Genomic DNA, 26858 nt, shown 5'->3' on the forward strand with positions numbered 1-26858 from the left:
CACAACCTTGGAGCTTACAGCAAGCATGGCTGCCTAGCAGACTTGGAAAGCATCTGTGGCACAAAGGCTGTACAGCTTAGACCGAAATACAATAGAGAATTATATCATCATAATTATGATCACTTGAAAACAAGGGGACTCTACACTTGGCTATTTGAAGACTTGATTGATTTATGCTTGCACAAGTGAAGAATAAGGCTTTCAACTAGACATAATGGCCTTCTATGGCATTAATAGTGTTTCAATCGAGTGAGAACTCTTTACTCCCTGTAAAATGTTCCTTCTTTTACCAAAAAGTTAAAATTTTCATATATAATTTGATATTACTGCCAGAATTAGAATATTCGTTCATATCCAACCTTATAGAAATCTCTTTCTTTTTTTAAGAAAAAAGAAAATGCAGAGTTCAATATTTTCTGTAGATCCTACAATTGGTACAAAAACCCAGGTCGAAAGCTTCAGCACTTGAAGGCCACAAAATCAAGGTGTTATGAGCACTTGTTGTAAATCTTCACCATTACAAACTTCCAAACACTTCGCGCAACAAAAATTAAGTATCTGCAAAGGAGTTACTGATTTTTCATGGACAAAAATTCTTACCAAAATGTCTTGAGCAACCCAAGCATATGAGACATGTCGATATACTGCCCAGATGGTAGCAAATGTTATACAAAGTGGAGAGACAATGAGGGTCAAAAGGGAGACATTTCCAAAGAATGGCACGTTGACATAAAGACCATTTGCATGGGTGAACCACCTGTGTTCAGTGCCAATGTTAACTTCAGTAAGAATAGGCAAAACCTTAATGCAAGTAAAGAAAGAATACCTTGAAAGTAAGGCTACCAGACATGCTTGCAAACCCTGCATGATACATGCACAAAGATAACAATACCCATTATCAAACATCAGATCTGCCCCTACTCCAACTAGGAATTAAAAACCTGCACATATTCATGCATGATGGGATAACCACATACACCTCTCAACTCACATGAGCAACACCGACTAAAGGCATAAAGTATTTATCACATTGTCCTACAATAACTAAAAATTGAAATGCTGTACATCTTCATGCATGAAGGAAAAACCACATTTACCTCTCTATTCACATGAAGAGCACATACTAAAGGTCTTAAATTATGTATCTCAACAATGTGACCACCTTCTTCAGAGTAGTCTACATGCAGGCAGTACAAACTGAGCTGCTATCAGAAGCTCCTACCAATTCTTTATGTTACATCTGCATGCAGGAAGTACAAACTGAGCTGCTATGAAGCTCCTACCAATTCTTTATGTTACATCTGCATGCAGGACGTACAAACTGGGCTGTTGTAGACTACTCAAGCATAATGACTGGAGCATTGTTTCTAGTTGCGACTGCTTTACGTTGGTTGCACTTACAATCCAAAAGGAAACCAAGACTTTCCTGCTTCCAAAATGCTGAGTCTTGTCTCAATCATTATTTACTGGAACTTTTCAATGTAAGCTCCTTGGCTTGGGCAGGACACTTAAATCATGTAGCTATTCCCAATAATCCCTACAACTGCTTGATGGATCTTTAGAAAGTAGTGCTCTTTTTTCTTAGCAAATCTCAAGCATCCTAGCATTATTAAAGGTACAGAAAACTCCTCACTCAATGCAATTATTAAAGGTACAGGATATTCCTCACTTGATAAAAAGGAAGTGCAAGGGAGTGGCATGCTCAGTTTACAAAAGTAGCCAGTAGTTCCTGGCGAGTGTTGTACTCACATCCTATAGGCTAAGGTCAGAGTAAGTGTCCACAGTGGCCTTCCTTAATGGCAATTTCGTCCCTTTATTTGATATAGCATTTTCTTGCAGTGAAAGGTTTTTCAAATGCCTTTAAATGTCAGTGGTAACATTAGGAACTAAATATTAATTAATTAATTAATGCCATTTCAAGGGCTAACTAATACTCAGGACCACTTGGGAGTCACAATGGCCTAGCCAATTTAATTGTGGATGGGCACTACTAATTTTCTAGGAAAGGACAAAAGGCTAAGTTAATTTTCAGAATTATTAATTCTGAAAATTAAATTAAACGGCTGAAAAATGAATTTAGAAGGCTGCCAAGTGGCAAAATTTTCCATAAAAGCTGGGGAAAAGGCTGTTGGCCATTGGTTGAGGGTCATTCTAGCCATTCTAAGCATTGTGGAGGCTAGGAAAGAATAAAGACAAGCTGTAAATGGCAGGCACCAGCTGAGAGGAGCCACTTCTAGCAACCGAGAGGTCCATCAACGGTTGGTAACTGCATCAAAAGGCCATTAGGCTGTAGGTGACTGCTGTTTCAGCCTTTGTGGCTGCTAGTGACAAGTTCAAAAATCAGGCTACAGTTGTGTTTTTGCTGTTGTAAATAATTTACAACAAAATTTAGGGTTTATCAGTCATCTCGGGTCTCGTGCTAGGAAATTTAAGGCTTAGTATTTTGAAATCAGCAGCTGGAATTCAAGGAATGTCCAAGACTTCAAGACGTCAGCCATCCCAATTTGTATTTAGGGTTCATTTTAACCAACCAAGGGTCAATTGGAGTCCAATCCCTTGTTAGATCAAGAGGTAAAAAATTTTGAGGGCTTGCTGGTCATTGTTGACAGCAAGAGGTATTGGAAATTGAAGGAGATTGGAGCCTAAATTTAGTGTACTTCATCCACTACTAATGGAAGTTAAAGAAATACCACTAGGGTGCCAGTTTTTGGGGCCAATCCGGTGTCTACTGCCCGAGATTGATCAGTAACATTTGTATTTCAGTTCATACGAGTTTTATGCTTGCTGTAATTGGTGCATAATCAGGTCATTTACCACCCTTCAGAGAAAGAAGGCCGGTTACATACACACAAGAATACAATCCAAAATTTCGAAGCCCTAGTTGTTACACCATGTGCTTAGGCACACATCAATGCATGGAGGCTCACTAAACAGAAACTTGATTCATCCCTTCTTCATGAATTGATCCCAAATATGCCAGTTTGCCTAACTATAAGCATCAAAGACTGGATACATATTTTACAAAGGCCACTTACAGAACTACCTAACTTTGGAATGTTCACTTGCACAATTTTTGTGATCTTCAGTAACCACTTACCTCAACACCACCAATACAAAATAATATGACCAAGAGTAGCAAGAACCATTCTGACATAAACTTGTATATCAGCAGTAAAAACCCTGATGCAAATAGCACAAAGAGAACTGCAGAAACCATGCTAATGTGGAGAATATCCGTCTCCTCTTTCCAATGCTCACTGTCAAAGTTTTCTTGCTCCTCCTGTAAAAGAATGCAAACATTTTATTTATTACAGCAGTGATCTCCTCAATAATCCCAGAAAATTTGAGCTTTACCATGAATACCCAAGTAAAGGTTTGTCAAAAGTTCATTGTTGCATAGAAGCCCAGAGTCCCAATCAACCAAAATAATAGTTCAAATATACTTGGAACCTCATACTTTGAGCATTTTCCTCGAGCATGTTTTCAATACCAAAATATTATCTTCTTTTGGCTCTATTATGATGTATTTTAAGAACATTCAGCTCAGAAAAACGAAAAAAAAAGCTGTAAGATACCAAAAGCTTGGTTCATCTCATATGTTCAAGAGCTCTTCAGAACTTCAGAATGTTTTGAGTCCTGCTTTTTGTTCTTAAAGTGAGAAATTTTTTCAATACTAAGAGACTCTTTTGTCTTAACCATACAAAATTACCACTCAGAATGGTACTACCTTCATTGGTTTGTATTCTTCTTCTACAACCTCATTGAACCCCCAGGCTGACCAGATCGAAGCACATGTGATCGTGCCTACGGCCATAACCCAAAGCACAAACTCTGCAGCATCCACTGGTGGCCTTGCAGGAGAATATAGCTGTACTTGCACTGCATGGAAAATGATAAAGTGAGTACAGGAAAACAAATCAATTCACAGCTCCATGCACTACAATTTTTTACCTGTAGAGATGATAAACTTCTTTAACACAACAAAACTGGGTCTGCCGTCTTAGAGCTGCATGGACTAAAACTTGAGGCTGAAGGGATGAACATATATGAGTGGAGATCCTAAAAGTCCATGATGTACCCAAACTAGGCAAACAATTTACAACCATTTCCAGGGAGTGATGCTTCTCTTTAGTATGAAGGCATATTTTACAAAATAATGAGCGACTGCTCCCGTACCCCCACCAACAAGGCTCTGCTTGTTGCATGAGAGAATGGGGGGGCATGATGCTTTTGACACGATGAAATCAGGACAAATGTAGATCATGATGGTTTCAGGGCTAATGTCACAACTCTATAGAAACAGAATTTGTATCCTTTTTCATTAATTTGTCTATATAATGATTTATTAAATTTATTTCCTTTGCACTAATTAGATATAAAGAAAAGTGCATTGGAGCTGGCCACTGATGAGTAGTCACAGGTTATGGTGGACCCATGCGGTGGGTTAGAGAAAAGATAGTTCACACTTCCACCTATATGGCCTGATTGGGCGCCTGTGACCAGAACTCACGCATATCAGGGTTAGACTCGCACATAGAAAAGATTGATGCGTTGAAGTGTGGGCTAGATCCACCAGAACAGGCAGTTACAATCAACAAGATGGCATGATCATGAAATGCTTGTATAATGTACATGTGTGGGCTGAAAGCTTGAAATGCACATTTCTTTGCATAGGAAAGTCACATGAAGATTCTGATACCGTTTTTGCGATGTACACGGAAAAAGCTTTCATATGACACCCATATTGGGGGGGTCCCTAAATTTTAGGAGCCTCGAATTAGCCTAAAAATGCTAGTCCTAAAAAATAGGTATGTCATTCTAAAAATAGTAAGTTTTGTACTCTGACTATGCTTACTAAATTTGGTTGTTTCTATTCTTGACAGTATTCAGCCCAAAAAGGAAGGCCATAGAGAAGAGATAAGTGTCAAGACACTTGTCACACAAGTTTCCAAGTGTCCCACCACTTGTCACATCTCATGACATGTGGCTGGACACTTATCTTGTGCTACTCCACTTTCCCCTTTTGTACTAGCTCTTCCCTCTCCTATAAATAAGAGCTCGTTTTTCTTCATTCAGCATCATTTTTCTTTGCTGTAAACTCATGTACAGCACCCACAGATAGCCAGAAACTGGCCCCATCCATCCCCATCATCATCCCCCACTTCTCCATTATCAAATTCCTCCATATTCCCTCTTCTATCACTACTGTTTTACAGGACAGCAAGCCTGTAAATTCATTACAGCACCTTCTTCTCATGCTCTTTCTTCCATTTTAGCAACAAGAAGCAAGCCCTATCCATGTACTACTGTTCAACGATGGAGAAAGGCTAATTTCCCCTCTTTCTTCTCTCATACTGTAAAGAAATCAGTTCTTATCATTGCATAATAGATAATGCATGTGTGTTTGTATATCTTTGCATGATCTTGTGAGAGTGAGCATTACTTCTCCTCACTCTCAGGTTGATTGTAACTGAGCTCTTCCCTAAGGGACTTGGGTTGAGCAGAAATACATTCCTTCGGGGGGGGGTTGCCCATCTTCAACCCTCAATCTTGTCTCCATTACTTTAACATTTTCATGGCTGTAATTTTGTAAGTAATTTTCATTTTCAGCTTTAAGTGTTCATTCTCTTTTATATTAAATCTCGAAAACAAGCGAATGTCATAATTGTTAAGCATACTACGTTGTTCGGGGCGTTTACAGCTAAGCGGTCTGCTTATTGGCACTAAAAATTGCACCCTCCATGATGAAGCCATCACAGCTGCATGTCATCGATTCTCAAGCCTAAATATGGCAACACCATTATTCAAAGACATCTTTGTACATACAAACAAAGCACTAAGGGAATGTGTACAATCACAAATGGTCTCTGCAAACTCTGGCATGCATGGTACATGGCTTTTTCACACATGTCACAAACAACTGCGAATTTCAGTATGCAGATATCATGGCACCCTTACCAGCATATATATTGAATACGGTAATACATGATGGATACCTATCCCACAGAAGTACAAAGCGTATTGCCCCTATCCTTAAGATAAATGATTCCCCAATCAGCAACAATCTTGCATGTTACTCAGCTAATGCACTTCATTGTTTCATTATCTTGTATGCTTTCATTATCACTCACTCTCACACAGCCAAGGTTTCTATATGGTGCACAAGTTGAGAGTTACTTTTGAGATGACTAATTTGGGACTGCTGCATTATTTTCTTGTTATTGAGCTCGTTCAGCATGATCATGACATCTTGCACTCCATCCACTACTCTGGTGAAATCCCTACAGCAAGTTGGACAGATGATGGTTAAGAGTTGGTGGATGCTACTAGGTTTTGGTAGCTCGTTGACCCTTCGTTCAATTCGGCCAACACACATCCTCATTTGGCATATGCATATGCAGTAAGTTGCTTAGCCAGTTCTCTTCAGCACCTCCCCGTACTGCAGGCGAGTACTTTGGTATCTTCAGGGTAACTATCAGTTGGGGGTTCATTATTATGGACGAATTGTACTTCAGGAATTCGATGACCCAGATTGCGCAGAAGACATTAAAATAGTGGATATTGTTTCTCTTGTACCATAGAGACCCTATTTGAGACTGCTATTCGATGATTTGGGTACTTCACTCTTGTACCATGGAGACTCTATTAACAGGTGATCTCATGGTGGGTATTAGTTTCTCGTGTACCATGGAGACTATTTGAGACAACTATTCAATGATTTGGGTACTTCATTAGAGCAGCCTACTATCCTGTACACCAACAGTCAGAGTGTGATGGGATTGGCATGTAACCTAGCCTTCCATTCAAGGTGCCAAGGATATCAGGGTTCAGTATCATTTGGTTTGTGACCAGGTTAAGCAGCAGGTGACTTTTTGGAGTATATCCCTACAAAGACAATATGGCTGATGCTTCACCGAAGGCTTTACCTTGGAGCAGCCTCGCTCAGCCACTTGCTTGAATTGGGATTGGACCCCCATCCACTTAGCAGTTTAAGAGGGGGTGCTTCTTGCCACACCAATTTTGTGTCTCTTCTCAACATAGTACCCCGAAACGGCGTTTCGGGGCTCCCAAAATGGACTGGCCGTTTTGGACTGAAACGGAAACGGCAAACCGGCGTTTCGACGTCCTGTGGTCAGTCCAACTCCTGCCGCCGCCTCCTCTTCTTCTTTTCTTCTTCTTCCTCTCCTCTCCTTCTTCTTCTTCTTCTTTTTCCTTTTCTTCTTCTTCTTCTTCTTCTTCCCATTACCTAAAGGCTAATCATGGCGCCGAATACATATTGGAGGCAAGTCACTCCAATCAAGGGATATGAGGGCTCCGCCGGATCAAAGACGTGGTGGTGCAACTATTGTGGATTGGAGAAATTGGGGAGTGTAACGTGTGTGAAAGACCAATTAGCATGCGTTCCCAACAAAGACATCAGGCCTTGTTGTCTAGACTACAGTTTCCAGGTATTCATTGATGTTGATACTTATTACTCAGTACTTACTAGAGTCTAGAGACTAGCACATAGTGCTCAGTGCTCAGTGCTCACTGGACTTTGGAGTTTTAACAGATTATTCACATGATGTAGTTATATGTATCATTGTATCTTGATTTCACTTATTATGCATCTTGATTCTTGTTCCATCATTCTTGATGTTAGTCTCCATTGTTCTTGATGTCAGTCTTCACTACTCTTTAGATCATAGATGATTCATGAGTCATAAATTATAATTCATTTTGTTGCCTTAAGTTTTGAAAATTGAGTCTTAATTTTGTTAAGCTGTCTTAAGTTTCAATCATTGAGTCTTGACTCTTCAATCTTCACTCGTGAGCCGTGACATGTGTAATGAATCATGATTTTAATCATATGACATGAAGACTCAAAGTTTTGTATGAAATTTGAGTTCATGTTGTTATAGGCATTGATATATTTACATACCCACATAATACTGTATTTATTTTAGTGTACAATCCGAAACCGTTTCCCTGTTTCCAAAATTTGGGTGAAACTCCAGTTTTTCCTGTTTCCGTTTCCCCCGTTTCCGAAACTCCCCGGTACTATGCTTCTTAGCTTCACTGGGTCTTCATCTCTGTTCTATCCCCTAAATGTCGTTGAGAGAAAGTGTTGAGATAGTGTGTCCAGCTCCATTTTGGGGCATGCCCACTTTAGTTTTTGAACTCCCAATTAGTCTACTTTCGTGCACATTGAATGTGGCTCATGTAGCATCCATGTTTGGGTCTACAATGTAACAACTCATTGTGCATTCATTCCATCCATACACCATTATTGATTGTTACTTCGCTTGTTCATTGTGCTCATTGCCTAAGAGTAAGAGAGTTTGCTTTGTATTATTCTCATTGCACATAACATAGACAGTTCAGTTTTCTAGATTCTCCCTTCAAAGGTCCCTGTCATTCAACAAGCAAGGCGATTTCTGCTTTGTACAAGAGGATGGATATCCAGCTTGAGCACGGTGTTGCAAACTTGATGTCTAATTTCACACCTTTGCATGAGGCTGTGGAGATTGCAAAGAGGCAGCTAGACATATTCTACATAGGAGATAGCAAAGATGGGCATGGGGCAGCCCACGCCGTTCCAAAAGACTCAAGTGATTTGGAGGGCTAGAGCATTTTTAGATGGCTTGGCAATTTGAAGTCTAGATGAGTGCTTCTAGGAGGTTAATTCCTTCTTTAGAGGAGCCTTTGAGGAAACGTAGCCTTCTAGAGAGGAAGAGGACATCTAGAGCTTCATTGAAGGAAGAAGAAGAGACATCCAAGGTACAAATGGATAGCTAAGAAGATGCATGGTAGATTGAAATAAAAACATCATTCGAGAGTTTCCTATTAGACACAAACAAGAGATATGGTTAATACCAAGCAAGCATTTGGTGGCCCCTTCGACAAAGGGGGATCTTTCATAGGCTCTAGTGGGCTTTCCTTCAAGCATGTGTCCAGGAGATGATTGATTCCTTTTAGAGCTATTGGGATCTTCTTAGCCCAAGCCTTCTAATAGCTTTCCAAGGGATCATGGCATTAAGACTCATGCTAGAGAGGGTGTCTAAAGGATTGATTCACTTCATTCCTATTACGCCCATCTAGATGGGTGCTAGTAGCATTGGTCACCATGCTCGTGAAATGACTTAGTGTAAACGCACTAAGGGCACTTTGGGTTTAGGGCAGCCGAGTCCTATTTATAGGACTCAAGGCTCTATTGTGTATATTCATGTGTGATTACCACTCTTGGACTCTTGGCCCATAGGCCAATGCATCCGTACATCAAGATGGTGCGGGCTCATGATATGGGATGCCAACCTTTCGGATGTGGTCGTGACCTAGCATGTTGCTAGCTCCCAGGCTCAGGGGTGATCCTGTTTGGCTCTACGGCTAGGAGGTGAGCCTGATGTCCAGTCCCTTTTATTGTGGATATGGTTTGTGTCATGTCTCATGTGCAGGTTGGATCCTAAGGGATGTTTCATTGGTATCAAAGCCTCAACCTACAATTGGATGCGAGAATCGATGATGTCGCATAGTATGGGACACTACTAGTTGAAAGGGCGTGCATGGGGGAAATGTGTTGCGTATGGTGGGTATGATAGCAAGGTATATTTCTTATCTAGCACTCATGCTCAGTTTTTGTGTTGGGGTGATACTTGTACGCAAGGATTTTCATTGGTTCTAGCCATTGGAGTCCGAGGAGCTACCGCCCCAAGGCTAAGGCAGACCATCATTGGAAGCTGAGACATGGCCGAGATAAGCATTCGAGTTTTGATTGATAGGAATTTTTATCAATTTAAATATTTAATGTCAATGGTATCATTAATTTTAATATTAATGTAAGAATAAATGTTATTGTAATCTTAAGATTTAATGTTTGCATTAATGTTAGTATCGATTTTAATGTTAACATTCTCTTTAATGTCAAGATGAATACTATTGCCAACATTAACACTCGTAGAGAGAGAATGATTGGGAGCAATTGTGGAGAGAGAAACATCATTTTAGAGAGATGATGAAGAGGGAGATGGTGTATAGAGAGGGAGAGAAAGGCAGTTCAATAAGTCAATGCCTAGGGGGAACCACTGCTTGGCGTGCACAAAGAACAGGGGGTAGTCGGACAGACAAATTGCGTATGGCTGTGTGGCCCGCTCAGATCTTCTCGACTGGTGGATGTGGCACTTCACGGATGGCATGGCACTCAAGGGGCTGGTCAAACCTTCATATTGACTTGATGTGTCCTTCAGACCAACGTGGCATGTGACATCGCCTTGTTCTTTCCATTTCCTCTCCGATCCTTTTTATTATCTTTGCACCAATATTTTTTGACTCTTTTGGTCTAAGGTGCCTAAAGCGAGCCCTTAAAGCTACCCCCTCTATCCCTTTTTGTTTTTTAAAAAAGGTGCAACAAGACCATTTCTATTTTGTTTTGCTCTTCTCTCTCGCACTCCTTGATCTCTAAATTATTGTCTCTCTCTCTCTCTCCAAAACGTTCTTCTCTATACTCCTTTCTCTTACTGATACCGTGACTTCTCACAGGGTATCTTCTTTTGATATGCCCGTTTCCATTGAAACTACACATGGAGAATGCCCATCAGCTTCTTCCGAACCCAAACACATGCACACGTAGCATCTCGAAGCTTGTTTTTCTTTTAATTTTAACAAAGATTCGTCACTTATGGCAATTCTCCAAGCTCAAGGCGAGGACATGAAATGGCAATGAGCTGAGCTGCGTAGTCCCCATTTTCCATTTGTGCCCACAACCATGATGATGTTGGCTCTTTAGTTCCCAACCAATCGCTTTAAAGGGAAGAAGAAATGTGATGAGACAAACATTGATTCGTGGCTAGCCAAATGGATGGTATATTTTGATTTGTGTCAATTTGATGATGCTCCGCATATCGGACAAATAGAAATCATGTTACAAGGGAAGGTGTCACGAGGACGTGAAAATTTGATGCTTTGCTTATGTTTAATTGACATTTGATTAAAGGATTAATCAAATGTGCAATTAAAAGATGCACATGTGTTGCATATGTGAGGTACAAGCTACTGTTTTTCACAGTTGAAGGCCGAAGGACCCTGTGAAAAATATGGGTGTCAAAGACAAAAGTTGTAACAAGTTACACTTGTTACATTCTAGGTGAATTTTGGTGTCAGTTTGCCCCTAGGACCATTAATTGGCCATTAAGTGTCAGTGGGGTGACACTAGGGACTAGGCATTAATTAATGGATTAATGCTTGTCCAAGGGTCAATTAATGCATGGGACCACTTTGGGTTGCAAATGGCCTAGCCAATTAATTTTTGGATGGGCAAGGTCAATTTTCTAGGCATGTATTAAGGGCTGAATTAATTTTCAGAATTAATTAATTCTGAAAATTAATTAAATGGCTGGAAATTGCTGAAAATGGATTAAGAAAGCAGCCACTTGGCAAAAATTTCCCATGCAAGTGGGGGAAAGGCTAAATAGGACTGAAGGGAGAGGGAAACCTCGTTTTTTCATTTTCAAGCTGTTGAAAAGAGATGTTGGACTGTTGCTGCTAGCTTTTGGGGCCATTTCCCAACCATTGGAGACCATTTTGATGATGGAGATTGCATATTCTTGACCTTGGGAAGCTGGCAATTGCTGCTGATGCACCTTCTCCTGAAGATCACAGTCTCTGATGCTCCTATTGTTGTTGGTGCATCCATTTGGGGCTGGTACAGCAGGGCAGCAGCTGATTTTGATCAGTTCTTTGTGACAAATCTCAGAATTTTCTCTCTTTACAGCATTCTCTTATCTCCTTCAGCCTATGCTCAACCATTCCCAACAATTCTTAGCCATTTGGAGGAGATCTCAACCATTTTTGGTGGGCTGATCTATAATTTCTGCAGTAAACCCTAATTTACAGCAGAAATTAGGGTTTAGCAGCCACCTTGGGATCCGTGCCAGAGATTGAAGGCTCAAGGGACTGAAATCAGCAGCTGATAATTAAAGATTATCAAGGGATTTCAGGAGCCAACCCATCCCAAATTGATTTGGGGCAGCATTTAGCTAGCCAAGGGTCAAATTGGAGAAGAAGTCCTGGGTGAATCAAGGGGCAAATGACCCAGAAGGCTTGCTGGTCATTTATGACAGCAAGAGTGATTGGTTAGCAGGAGGAGATTGAAGAATCTCAAGTTGTACTCCTTCCAATCGAATGAAAGCTAAAGAAATACCGCAAGGGGCGCCAGTTTTGGGACCAACAGGGAGTCTACTGCCCAAGAATGTTATGGTAAAGTGTGTAATTCATTTTATGTGCATTTATTTATTGCTGTAATTAACTCTTAAATCAAGTTATCACCACCCATTCCAAGAAGGAAGGCTGGTTTCAGAAGGTGTATGCTTGGTGGGCAGGGATACACCCCAAGCCGATAACATGGGCTGATTTTCAATCCCCTTTTTCGGAAACATTTCATGATTGATTATTTGAGCTAGATATAGAAACAAAAATTCACATGAGTTTAAAGATTTGTTGTACAAAACAAAGGTCCTGGACAATCATCAATAGGTATGCAAAAATTTTCAATAATACTTTAATTGCGAGTAGGGGTAGCCACTCGATAGGGGTCTCCCATCGAGCTACCTCTATCTTTAAGTCAAGGAAGTCCTCTAACCCAACGGCAACTCATCAACTATCTTTGGAGTTGCATAAAAAGAAGGATGATAAGCACAAGGTCACTCCTAGCAAGGATTGCTCGAAGGGCCGTTGGGTCACTTTCGCAGGGATCGAGAGTGCCCCTAGAACAAGAAGGCGAAGTTTACTTCTAAGACTTCAATAAATACGCTTGAAGCTCTAAGTATATCTTTTGAAATTTTATTTAAAGTTTGTTTTATTACTACTAATAGTAGTAACAGTAGTTGCATTGATTTAAAAAAAATTGGTTCGTATGACCTTTTAAAGGTCACTTGGTATTGATAAAATTGTTTTATTAGTGCTAATAGTAGCAACAGTAGTTGCATTGATAAAATTGTTTTCAGTTTGAATGACCTTTTAAAGGTCACTTGGCATATAAATGGCCAAGAGGTTACAGTTTTGTTCGATAATGACTCTACTCATAATTTTTATTTCTTCTCAGTTGAGGCAGACATTGCAGGTCTACATGGTACGCCCTAACCAAATTTATCATGTCCAATATGTGGAGGGCCCTACTATGGATCATTGGGATCAAGTGGTACCGGATTTGGATCTATCGATCCAACAGTACCATTAGTTTATGGACTTCTGACTTATGAGCCTTGACCATGTTGATATTATTTTTGGCATGCAATGGTTTTTTTATAAATATTAATTCTTGTACATTAACTATAAAAATCATGTACTTTGAGCTTGATGATTATTTCGATGTGATCGAGAGTTGTTTACCCTCCGAGATCACAGAGAATAACGTACATATGGTTTCAGCATTCGAATTGAGTCGATCCAAGTGTTACTACTTATATTTGTTTTATTAAATGTTTATTCATTTAATTTGCCATCTAATTTAAATTTTTAAAATAATAATCTTAATAGTTTTTTTGGGGTTTTTTAAAGAGTTCATGAAAAACTATGCTCATATTGCTGAACCCTTGGACCAGTGAGCTTCATTAATATTTTCAAAGATTGAAACAGCTCGTTACCATTGCACCAATGTTATAGATTATCAATCTGAATAAACCTTTTGAGATTCATATGAATGTGAGTGATTATGCTTTAGGTGCTATCATTTATCACGATGGCCGACCTATGGCATCTGAGGGCCATAAGGTCCATGATGCCCAAATACATTATACCACCCAAGAGAAGAAATTATTGGCACTCATCCATGGACTTAAAGTATGGTGTTATTATTTGTATAGTGCCCAATTTATTATTTGGACGAACCACCATTCATTAAAATACCTTTGTGATAAGTCTGATCTAAAAGAAATCATGGATCTTGAGCATGGTTGTAGCTATGGAGGTTTGAATGTATTGACTAGAACTATGACAATGTAGGTAATTGTTACTCGGTTGAATTAGGTTCCAAGATAGACAACTTGGACTCATAAACACAATCCCGAGTAGAACATGACAGAGACTCACAGTGAAGTACAAAGTACAAAATAGCATATGAACCAAGTACATGTCTTTATAGCTTTTCAAGTTCTCCTCTCTCCTCATTGTGCATATGGGATTCAGGACATCTCTTCCTGGAGCATACATCATTTGTTATTTCTCAACACCCCCCCTCAAATGATGAGTCCCTACACTTGCTGGCTTTTGCCTCCCCTACATGATAACATGGCCTGGGAGACTAGATCATAGACAGTCTAGTCAAGTTAAAGCTTGAGACTTTACATCTTTGGCAAGGGTTTTTACAAAGCAAATCCACTAAGGGAAACATAGAGATCCACTATGGGAACAAATTCCTTAGAACAATCTCTCAGAGTTGTTGATGGTAACGGAAGTATCTTCTTCTTCTTCTTCATTCATGAATTGACTTTGGTGGTGGTCATTCTACATCTGTTGTGCTCTTTTCTTGTGGAAACATTCACTCGCAATATGGCTAGTCTTACCACAATAATGACATATCATCTGACTTTTGTTATCAGTGTTGAATCCTCGACCTCTTCCCTTGGGTCCAGTAGCTCCTCTGGTGTATAAGAGATTTTTACTTAAGCCGCGGTCTCTTTTACATCTTTGTTTTTAAATTTACTTTCTCCACCAAGCAGTGAGTGCTCAATGTCTTTGAGTGAGAGTCTGGGAACATTACTTAGTGTAGAAACAAGGTTCTCATACGGTTCATGATTAACACTGGCAAGTAGCACTGCTATTGCCTCATCTTCATCAATGTTCTTTTTAAGAGTTGCTAACTGAGTTTTAAGGCTCTTGAACTTATTGATGTATACAGTCATAGATAAACTATCTTTTACATCCAATTTATAAAACTGTATAAGTAATTTTACCTTCGAGTTCTTTGCTTGTGTACCAAAGATCTTGTCAAGTTCTTCCTATGCCTTCTTTGCATCCCTGATGCCGGAAATATGATGTAGTACATTATCGGATAGACCCCAGGCAATAATACCTAGAGCTTTGTTATTCATCTTCTTCCATGTCTTTGTTTTAGGCTGATCTTCTGCAGCATCTTTCTCTTTAGCATTGTCATCTGCATCATCTTCCTCAAAGAGATCCCAGAGGTCTTTCCTCATGAGATGGTACATGGTTTTCTATTTCCAAGCGTGAAAGCCTTCACCATTAAACTTTGTTATCTGCTCTAGTTCAGTCACCTTAGAAGGAGGTCTTACCACGAGAAGACTCGGGCAATGTCTGTCCTTTTACAGTGAGATTGAGACTTACAAGGAATTGGATCAATAAAAAATTCAAATCATTACAAACTGAGAGTAAGCTTTAAAGCAGCTGAAGATGAGTTACACTTGAGTAAGCCAAAGAAAAAACTTTAAGTGCCAAGAAGCACCATTTGAGTATCAATAGATACTAGTTATGATAAGCTTGATTGTTGATTTGATTCTTTCAAATCTTCTTGAAAATTGCCCTTGCTAGAGAACATACAGGTTTGAATGACAAAGATTTCAACAGAAGAGTAAATGAGGTGAGAGAGAAAGCTTAGTTTGAGTCAAGCTATGGCTGTTCTTTGTTAGGGTTTTGCACCTTGTCTGATTTTCAGCTCATATCTACACGATCCTTGGTCCATTTGCACCAGAAATCGGTGAGAAGGTAGCTCATATGATAGGCTAAGAAAGCCCTATGATCACAAAGTATTTCGCTTTGTGTGCTGGATGATTCGACGGTACAACCACTGACAGTCGCACATCCACAGTCAATGACGAATTTCAGCAATGCCTATTGCTGCAATGAGTCGTGGTGTGCCCTAACCAGAGAAGTGTTTTCCTAGAAGAAATCACAGACAAATATGGTGTGTGGAGAAAGACCCAAGAGCTCCAAGGCGGGTAGGTGAAGCTTGGCTATGGCAAACAGCAAGAAGAAGAAGTGTAACTTAAGAGATGAGATTAAATGCTTAAGCTAGATTGACTAGAGATTGTGAAGAGCTCAGGGAGTAGTGAGGAGAGCTAGACCATGCCCACCACGGCTCTGATACCATGAAAGAAATCATGGATCTTGAGCATGGCTGTAGCTATGGAGGTTTGAATGTATTGACTAGAACCATGACAATGTAGGTAGCTGTGGCTCGATTGAATTAGGTTCCAAGATAGACAACTTGGACTCATAAACACAATCCTGAGTAGGACATGACAGAGACTCACAATGAAGTACAAAGTACAAAATAGCATATATAAAAAAAGTGAACCAAGTACATATCTTTATAGCTTTTCAGGTTCTCCTCTCTTCTCACTATGCATATGGGATTCAGGACATCTCTTCTTGAAGCATACATCATTTGTTATTTCTCAACGAGATCTCCGTGACTACAAGGAGAGATGGGCCAACCTTACACAAGAGTTTTACTTCGAAATTCACTATAGAAAGGGCGCAACTAATATGGTTGCCAATGCTCTTAGTCAAATTCCTAAAGTCAATATTTTATCCTTCTTTGAAATCTCAACTAATTTCTCTTTTTCTCGAAAGCTGGCTACTGAGAGAAAGTTAGCTAAAAAGTATTCCATTCATTATGGATTACTTTTTAAATAAGGCAAAGTATGTGTGTCCCAATGATCAAGATATCCACAAGAAAATTTTATGTAAGTGTCACAATGCGCCAAGCATTGGACAACTTGGCGCACCAAACTTTGGCCTTGGTTACTCAGTACTCTTATTGGCTGCATATAAAGACTATGGTCGAGTCTTACGTACGTAAGTGCCTGCAGTATCATATTAATAAAGATGAATGGCATAGATAGGTAGGGATGTTGCATCCTTTACAGATTCCCGATAGAAAGCGGAGTAGCATTTCTATGGATTTTGCGGTAGGATTGCCCCATGCAAATCAAGTTCATGATGCAGTCTGGGTTGTGGTTGACCAATTGACAAAAATGGCTTGATTCATTCCTATAAAGATTATCATGAAAAGCCATGAGTTGGTTGGTCTCTTCATTGAACATCTATATAGACTTTATGGTTTGCCTAATGAAATCTTCAGTGACTGAGATCCTAAGTTCACTAGTCATTTCTAGCAAATAGTTTTTCAAAGACTGAAAACTCGATTGTCCATGTCATCCTCGAAACATCCTGAAATTGATGGACAGACCAAACGAACAAATCAAACCATGGAGAATATGTTATGTGCATATGTCTCTTGTAGGCAATCTAAATGGGAGTATTATCTTCCTCAGATTGAGTTTGATTATAACAATGCTAAGTATTCGACCATTGGTTATAGCCGGTTTATGCTTATGTAGGATTATGAGCCGAAACCATTGATTGCCACAAAGCTCAAGAAGTGAAAATGCATTCCATAGCCGGCTTTCTGCACGATACACAAGAAATGTTGATGATTGCTAGGGGAAGCATTAAAATTGCCTAGGATTGTGCCATGTTTTATGCTAACCAACACTACGGTCCTCGAAAGCTCCACGAGGGCATGTCAGTTTACCTTAAAGTCCCAAATGACTTTGATTCAATGACTATTGATACGTACTATAAATTATCTTCCAGGTATTATCGTTCTTTTGAGATTTCCAAGAAGATATGTAGCATATCCTATGAGCTGGATTTACCTTTGAAAATCCAAGTTCACTATATGTTCCATGTGAGTTTTTTGAAAGAATAATGGGGACAAGGCAAACTAATTATTCCAATTGAGGAAGTCCCTTGAGGATACTACTCATTATCTTTCACTAGAACCTAAATTGATTCTTGACTTAGGACTAAATGATCTTCTCGGATTGTTTATCCCGAGTATTTGGTCAAGTGGAAAGACTACTCGAAGGAAGAGGCTACTTGGGAGTGTTGGGAAACCCTTCACCCACACTTTGCGTTTTTGCGTTTCTGCGTTTTGCATTTAGGGTTTGCAGCCCCAAAAAGGGGCACCATCCTAAACTGACCGTGCCTATTTATAGGCCACTCTCATTCGTTCCTTATGGCTAATTCATTCAATCCATCGCCTCTTCTCTCCAACCTCTCCACTACCCTCACACACCTTCAGGAGGACATCGCGGTTCGTGGTTCGTGGTTGTCTTCATCATCTTCCTTGTGCTACGGCACCCTTGTTCCCTTGTATCACATTCACTCCATGATTAAGAACTTCATCATTCCATTCATCAAATTTTCTTCTCTCTTCTCTATGTTTGCCGAGTTCACTCCATGTTCCTTCCCACAAAGTCGATAGTCTCGCTGGTACATCATCTTTTGACATGGTATCAGAGCTGGATTTGCTAAAACAGCGGCATAGATCCTCCATTCCAATGATGACAAAGACCGGTACCAGGTTCCACATCCACTTCTCTTCTTCTTCCGCTGCATCAAAATCTCGTTTTTGCAAGTTTCAGGTGTTTTCAGCTTGCTGCCCACACCCCTTTTGCGGAGGACATCACAATCTCAGCTGTCCCTTATTGTCATCTACAGTCTACTGGCGCCTATTTCCAGCCTTCCACCCGCAGTTTGCAGCTATTTACAGCAGAGTGACTGTTGCTGATCACTCTCCATTCAGAAAATAATCTCATTTTTACAGATTTCAGGTATTTTAGCTTGCTGCCCACACCTCGGACACAGAGGACATCACAGTCCAAGTTGGCCATTGCTGTCTATAATAGTTTGGCGCCTGTTTCCAGCCTACCACACACTATTCGGAGCTAATTCAGCATGTTGACTGCTACTGCTACTTTTTCCTACGTTTTTAGTCTTTCTCTCTCCTGCAGCCTCCGTTTTTAGTCTCTCTCTCTCTCCTCACTTGCATTTTTCTACTAGTTGCCATCTCTTACTGCCGGTCACATCCTTCTCCCACACGCAACTCACTTCCAGCCCTTCCACTGCTCTCCTAGACCTTGACGTGGTCATTGCAATTCATGGTTCATGGCTGACCTCTTTCTTCTTCAGCAAAGCACACTAGTACCCATGGCTTCTTTACCAACAGATGACCAGTCTACTGGGTGTTCCTACTGTGGCAAGAACAAACACACCACCGATGCTTGCCGACTTCGACCTTTGCTCTCCACCCTTCCAAAGTATATGCGTCTTCCACCAAGCACTCCTTGTGTCACCTCTCCTTTCTGGGCCACAAAGATCGTTCTACATCGGCTATCAGAGTTCTATGCTCAAGGCAATAAGACACATCGGATGAGCACTAAGTCCTTTCGAGCACATGGAGGATCAATTGGCGCTACGACCTCCTGGAGATCATCGCAATGCCAGCGGCAATCTTCTCCCACCTATTTTCGGGTACAGTGGCTACCACAGCCCATGTTTCTGCAATCCACTCCATCGAGAGACAATGATTGTTTGATACTATCTCCTCGTCAATCTGCTCCTTCGAGAGACAGTGGCTGCTCGACTCCTTCCTCTTCTTCGGCTTCCCACTCCACTCCATTGAGAAGCCGCGACAGTTGCCCACTCATTGCTCAGTCCAAGCTCCACCCTAGAGCTTTAAAATATGAGGCATCACATTTGTTACCAAAGTATGCCTCAAATGGTGTCATGAAGTTGAGGTAGTGGATCTATTGAGAATGTGGATAGTCGTCGCTATGGCCTCTGCCCATAAGATCTAGGGTACTTGTCACAAATCCTTGTGCACCAACTCCAATGGAGCTATAGCCCTCTAAGACGCCTTGTTGGGGATGCAATCTTGTAACTTCCCTTGCATGCAAGAAACACACGACGTTTAGCTCAACCCAACCTCTAGTAACAAAAACAAGCTTGTCATGAGCCGCCTTCCTTAGGTACTTGTGGCTAAGTGATCAAACCGAGCATGCCACAACTCTGTCTAGAATTGAGAAGATAAAGGTAGTAGGAACAAGCTAGTGTATTCTTCAGCTTGTAAATACCATACCCCTCATACCTGTGACACACCACCACCATCTTAAATCTTGAAAGAGTTAGCATCAAACTCCACAAGCAGCCCTAAGCTACAAATCTTACTAACCGAAAACACATGGAAGCCAAGACATGGCATATAAAGCACCTCAGATGTAAAGGCACCAACATGTCCATCTAGGATGATTCTGATCTCTTTTATGTCATGAATAGGGCTGTCACTAGTGTAGATGTGGTCTTGCATAGAACGCACATGGAAAAGCCTATCCATGAAGTAGTCATGTGGTGTGAAGCGCAACTATCAACGATGATTCATTCCTAAGCCAAGGGAACCACCAAGTTACCAATGCAACATGCTGGAGCAATGAAGACTCCAAAACCTCCAAATGCAGAAATATAGATAATGATGGAGCCATTGCTACTCCAAATGACTCAAAATCCTTCTTGGATGGCTCCTCTTGTCCTTGTCTAGCCATTCTACTGCTTGGATTTGTCGTGCTTTTCTTTCTCCTTGCCCTTCTTTGTAATGGAGTTTTGACCTATCAAAACCTCCATTTTCCCCATGGCGGTAGGAATGCTGCTTGAACCAATCCACCGAATCGAAGACCATGGGTATTGATGACTCCCATGTGATGGTATCGACCCTCTTAAAGGTGATCAAAGAAGAATAAAATTAAACATAGCAAAGGGATCCTATGCTAACATTACCAGCCATGTGTTCGGAGATCACCTTGCCCAACTAAAGAACGTCCTGGTGCAACTATTGCAACTTGCTGATTTACAGTAAGATGCAAGTCCTTGAGTCTCCTCCTAGCAAAACGTAGGTCAAGGCTGCTCTCCAAACCTGAAAACACAACTCCATTTCTCTCATTACACACAATCCTCTACACACTCCAGCAGTCCACAGTTGCACAGCTCTTTTGCTTGCATTTCAACACCAAAACATGACTCCTTTTTCATGTTGGTACTCCTCATCAAGTCTTCACAGCTCCTACAACAGCATGCTACTACTCTGAGACCATGTCAGAGTGCACCAATACAGAGGCGGATGCACAGAATGAAACATCGAAAAATGAAATGCTAGAGAGAGAGTTGAAGTAAGGTCTCCAGAATTCTTCAATACCGCCAGCCCTATCCTGTCCTAGATTCTAATTGTCCTGGCAAGATTTTAACCTTGCAACACCAAGGTGGCCTATGAGACCAAAACGTTACATACAAAATGTTTGGGAAACTTTCCAGGTCCCAGTAAAGCTACCATCTAATGCTTTGATTAACTAATTGAGTAGGTACAAGGTGGTATATAGACTGGGTACAATTCATATGTGTTCCAAGTATGGTGTGGAATTGCTCATGGAGCTTGGTCATCCTAAAATGTCCCGCATGGGTCTATCTAACATCGAGAGGCTGAATCGGTAGGGCAGGGCCCTCCGGTGGGGGTGCAGTACCCCTTGTATCCTTGACATGTGCCTCCTGCGGGGGCGGGGGCTGGTTGGGTATGGGTGCCGAGCTTTGCTTCTTGCCGTGGCTATGGCAAGGGTGGTCTCCCGCCGCCGGGAGGTTAGTGGGGCTGGTGGGGCCTCAGGGGTGGGGATGGTAGTTGGCTCTCGGTAGAATTCTGTGAGCAGGCGTTGGCCGGCCCCCTGTCCCTGCTCCAAGGTCCGGAGGAGGTGGTCTCTGTGGCGCCGTATTTCCAGTAGGAAGAGCCCAAGGCATCTCTGGTCCTTGAAATCCATCACTTTGGAGAGTGGTCCAAATCATTCTCTAAACAGGCAGTGGAAGCGTCCCCAGATCTCGTAGTACGTTGGACACCTTCATATGTAGTGTTCTTTTGTCTCCGGCTCAAGCTGGCTGATTTGGCAGATCCGATCTTCTAGGGGGAGGTAGTGAGCCATGCATCTACCTGTCTCGACCCGTAGCTGGTGTGAAGATGTACGGATCTGTCCGATGGCGCTTCTAACTCCATGGGGCAAGTGTGTATCCATGTAGCTTGGGTGGGTAATGAAGCTATCCGGAGATATGTGCGGGAAGTGCTCCCAATAGAAAGTCTTCTTTGTCCCTAGGTCTTCTGTAGGAGTCACCCATGTCTTGGCCGTGTGTAGCTGAATGATGTCCATTCTGATGATACGGTTCACCTCCTCCCAGCTGAGCTCCAAGTGGGGGCAATCTAGGCTGTATTGTAGTGGGGGGAGGTGGTCCATGTGTAGGCCATGTAGCCATAGCCAGGTCTCTGTTCGGGCATACCAGCATTCAATGTCCCCTTGCAGTGCTAGCTGTTTGGACGACTTCAACGCGAGTCTGGGGTTCCGATGCCGGGGCAAGTCCCATAGTCGGTGTAAGAAGGCCACTGTTTGGAAGAGGGCCTCAGCTAAGATGGGCGATGCCCCCATCTCTGCTCTGATGATCCTGTGTGGCACAAAGGGCTTCCTCCGGATCATCCGTGAGATCATAAGTACCAGGGGTCTCTCCATCTGCTCCCATCCCTCATAGGTAGTGGCTGGTCCTGTGTGGCCCTCCTCGTGTGGTAGAGACTAGATCCCCATATGGGAGCCCCGTACAAGAGTGTTGGTGTGACTCCAGTGTCAAATAGGTAGAGTTTGTACGGGGCTCCTGGAATTGTATGCGGGCCTTGCCATCGATTCCTTACTTGCCCGGTGGCACAGAAGGTTTAGTCACTACTATCAGCCATTTAATTCCGAGTGGTTGGGCTATCGATGCTTCCAAAGGACTGGGTCTTTACACATCCCAAGTTTGTGGGCCCCGTTTAGATAGATATGAAAGTGTTCTTTTCTTTCTTACAATTCTTGGGTTGTTGGCATATATGGACCATAAGGAATCCATTCATCTTTGATGCTTCATCGGGTGTAAAGAGTCATATAGTCTGCTTGAAAGGACTTCATTGGCAGCTCAACTTGATTGAGTTAATAGATATTCTCCCTAGACAGGATTTGCTTACTTGACACAATGTCGTTTCTTTTGGCCCCCTCTAGTCACTCTGCTTCCTTTGTACCTTGACTATGATGTCTCAAATTTTATGCATGATGGCCTAGAGCCATCCTATATCTTGTAACCATGTAATCTTGTACTTTTTTCGTAATTAATGAAATTACCTTTTATGACAAAGAGAGAGAGAGAGAGAGAGAGAGAGAGAGAGAGAGAGAGAGAGAGAGAGTCTTGGTAGTAGAAATGTCTCGCAAATCATTGACATGTTTGTATCTTGTGGTCTAAATAAACCAAGCAATAATGCTAGCAATCAGCTCTTATATGTGGTAATGCTTCTCATTCAACTTTGCCTATAAGAAGTCTAGCATGGGAATCATGCTTAAGTGCTGACCAACAATGAGAAAGCCATGCCATCGTTGAAAATCTGAATTTCCACATGTTGCACCTTTTTTTGTGACCCAACCTATTGCCCCCTAGGTAACAATAGTCTTGGTCGTATCATGGAAGACCTTGAGGGCTCTCACATCCAAAATCATGGGCCGAAGGCAGTCCCATATGCAATGTTTGTGAGTCTCCTTTGGCTCTCCACATCTCACGCAAGCCATAGGGGACTTGCCATAGCCAAGACATGTGCCAATTGCCAAACTCCTGTGTGCTGCTAACCCTATCAGAGTAGAATCTTCTTGGGTCTAAATTTGTCATCCAATCTTCTTCAATAGTTAGCCGAAAAAGGTAGAAAGATGCCTTGTCTATACCAATGCCATGCTGCCTTCCCTTTGATCCCACTTATTTGTATTTTCCTTTGTAGCCTTGTGTAACCAAAGAAGGCTATGTCGCAAGGTTTGTTGAGGAATGGATCTCTTTAAACCCACTATTTTGGGTTCCATGAAAATCTTTATAAGGGCCTCCTTTGATAGCCTAGTGTCTTCATCTCTCCAACCTGCAAGTAGCTGGTTCTCGCCAATGTACCATCTCTTGTCATAGTTATCTCTTTTCGAGAACAACTTGTGGACTTTTTTTGGTCCATCTCCTCTCTTATAAGTGGCCGTGCTTCTTCTTAGTAGTAAAAACACACACACACACACTCTCTCTCTCTCTCTCTCTCTCTCTCTCTCCCTCTCTCTCACTTTACTAGTCACAATCACACCAAGTAGGATGTGTCCTCTGGAAAAGGAATCTATCCAGGTTTGGGAGGTGCATGTATCTATCCTCCACTTGGGAGGTATGTCTCCTGTCATTATCTCTATCATAGCTCTTGCACCCCTGAGGCCTTGAGGAATCTATCTTCGAGTCCCATATCGTGAGTAGAAATCTTGAAAAGTAAATATTTATCCCCTTGTGGAAGCAATTTGTGCAGGGAACATAGTTGTCACATCTGTGTTAGGTTATTCAACTCTTGAACTATTTTATTATTTTATTATTCTATGTGTACAACAGGTCACTCCAATCAGGACTGATTTGATTTTGGTTTTCCTGTATATAAAGCATGTAGTTGTGTGGTTTGAGAAGTATTTGAGAGGCAACACAATGTGAGGTTCTGTGAGAGAGAGACTGCTACACTCCTTTGTATATATTCGGTCTTCTCATATTCATATTCTTTATTTTTTCGGCTTTTGAGTTTTGACTCTAGGATTTGGACAGAGATCATCCATTTACTCCATACAAGATGGGAGAGATCAACTCTCAGCGCACAAGGAGAGATGTTTTTATTTGTAATTCAGATTATTGCACTTTCTTCCAGTTTGATTCACATATGGTCTGGCATTACAGCCTACTGGACTGGCTGTTTACTCAGCCTTGAATCGGACTTCCTTTTTTATGTGCCTTGTAGTCCTAGACAGGGGTTATTGTATACTTGGCATTCTCACCTCAGGGAAGGTTTTTTTCCTTGGGGTGTATATTCTTTTTTTTTTTTTGCAAATAAAGTGTGGCTAATTATATTACTTCAGAAAAGACCTAAATACAAGGAAGTGCTCATGCTCAACGGACTAGCTGGAGCTGATGCAGAGTCACAGATATATCAAGTGTACAAGCCTCTCAGGGCAGTCTAGGGGGGATGGGAGCAAGAAGCCATGGAGGGGGGGTGTATCGCCATCTGGGGCTGCCTGCCTGCATTGCGAAAAACAAGTCCTGGCCGCCCCAGGTGCGCATGAAATGAAAACGGAGCTCTTGATGAGCTCGAGACTCGCCCTGCACCTGGTCCCATCGGCCGCGGAGGGAGTGGATGATGGAGGTCCAAATCTCTGCTCAAGTCGCCTATATTGAAAGTCTCTCTCCGCCAAAAACCTCCTAACACCACGCCTTCCACATATGCCATCTAGTAAGACTCCCTATGATCTCCCATACCTTAGAGAGGTCTGTTGTTAGTACCTGGCAATTGGGTAGAGCCTCCAAACCGACCACTGTGCACAACCCTACCTCAATAATCAATATCGTATCTTGCATCCCAGCCTCATCAGAAGGTGACGGCCCTGGCTGACTGCCTGCCAACAAAAAGCTCCCCATGAGATACATCCAAGGCTGGGTGCTATACGGTAGAGGACGCGGCATGCTTCTCTCCACACGAGCTACGCCGCCTCACACAACCAAAGGCAGTGCTTTGGAGTTTCCAGAGGCTGCTGTATGCAGCGTTTACAACCACCCTCCTGCATCTGGGCTAACCAACTTCCCACCGCCAGGCCTCCATGTGCCACCAACCATAAGAAATATGATACCCTCCTCGGCCTCCAGCTATCCCATAGGCGGTGCCAGAAGGTCCGTTGGAAAGCCTCCATGATGTTGTACTCCGCCCAGTACCTACTACACGACGGCGCCCAATCCATGTCCTCGTGCATTAGTACGTGCCTGCCAATCCTGGCTGTGTACTCCAGGAACCTTGGTGGCTTCTTGGCGACCGCAGTGGCTGGCCATAGCCACTCTCCTAGATCCCACTCCAGCTCATCAAGTGGCCTGGCCTCCCAAATCTAGAGATGCCACTCCCTGAGCTTCTCCCAGAAGACATAGGGATCCAGCCCCCATGTCTTCCCCTGAAGGCCAACCACCAGAATCCTCCTCCATGAAAGGACAGCTATCCCCTCATCCTGCTGCCCTCTGTCAAGGGCCAGAGGGCCCCCCCTCCTATACGGTGAAGAACGTCCCATGTGGCGCACCGCCCACTCTACCTGACACCTGTAGGGGGATACTTGCTCATGAAAACCTAACAGCCCATACCTCCCCGGGCTCTACCGGCTCTCGTATCGGGGGGGCAAGCCACTCCTGAGGTATTGCTACATCTATCTCCCTTCTCCTCAACTCAACTCCTCTCTGGCAGCCTGATGCTCACTGCAACACCTCCTCGTCCACCATCCTGTATACATCCCGCCATGTGTTAATGGTACGGACTGGGCTCCCAACCAGCCCACTAGATGTGGGGGTGCTCACCAATCTACAACCCATCCCAATCTCTAACCTGGGGGTTCCAGATCACCAGCTAGCGGTATATCTCCTCTTGCAGCCTGGGGGGCTCTGAATGAGGACCTTACGGAGACCCTGTCACACACGAAGTAGGCTGTGTAGGAAGGGGAATTTGGGCTGTCGTGAAGATCCATCTCAGGGACGGCCTCCAATCACTGCCAAGCCTCGGTCTACAATCTTGGAGACCGTTCTACAATAGAACCTTCCACGTCTGCCCTCCTGGTATGAGGTCACGGACTATTAGCTTGCCCAAGAGGGCCATACTCTAATGCTCTGGGTCTATGATCCCAAGCCCTCCCTCTAACCGATACCGGATGATGGTTGCCTATGCCACCTTGGCCCGGGAATCCCTAGAACCGTCTGACCCTGCCCAAAGGGAGTTCCGCACTAGGCAGCGAAGCTAAACTACAGAGGACGAGGAGAAGCACCAACACGAGGCGATGTACCAAGCCGTCGCTAGGAGGACCTAGTTAACCACCAGGGCTCACCCTACTAGGGAAAGGCGAGCAGTACTCCAACAGGTCAGCGTCCTCCGAATAGATTCAAGGATTGGAAGAAACTAC

General features: G+C 42.4%; 1 protein-coding gene across 1 annotated transcript in view; it reads right to left on the minus strand.

Moving 5' to 3' along the window:
* Positions 1–26858, minus strand: part of SPPL2 (SIGNAL PEPTIDE PEPTIDASE-LIKE 2) — a 136154-nt gene that overhangs the window by 59961 nt on the left and 49335 nt on the right. The window contains exons 5-8 of the mRNA XM_087670929.1: positions 3728–3879; positions 3098–3280; positions 827–861; positions 601–757 (exon numbers count right to left, since the gene is read on the minus strand). Coding sequence (XP_087527055.1) covers positions 601–757; positions 827–861; positions 3098–3280; positions 3728–3879 — 527 coding nt within the window. The remainder of the gene's footprint in view (positions 1–600; positions 758–826; positions 862–3097; positions 3281–3727; positions 3880–26858) is intronic.

Source organism: Lygodium microphyllum, chromosome 28 (assembly GCF_053477565.2).
Source record: "Lygodium microphyllum isolate KBCC chromosome 28, Lygodium_microphyllum_v1.1.10, whole genome shotgun sequence".
Taxonomy (NCBI): domain Eukaryota; kingdom Viridiplantae; phylum Streptophyta; class Polypodiopsida; order Schizaeales; family Lygodiaceae; genus Lygodium; species Lygodium microphyllum.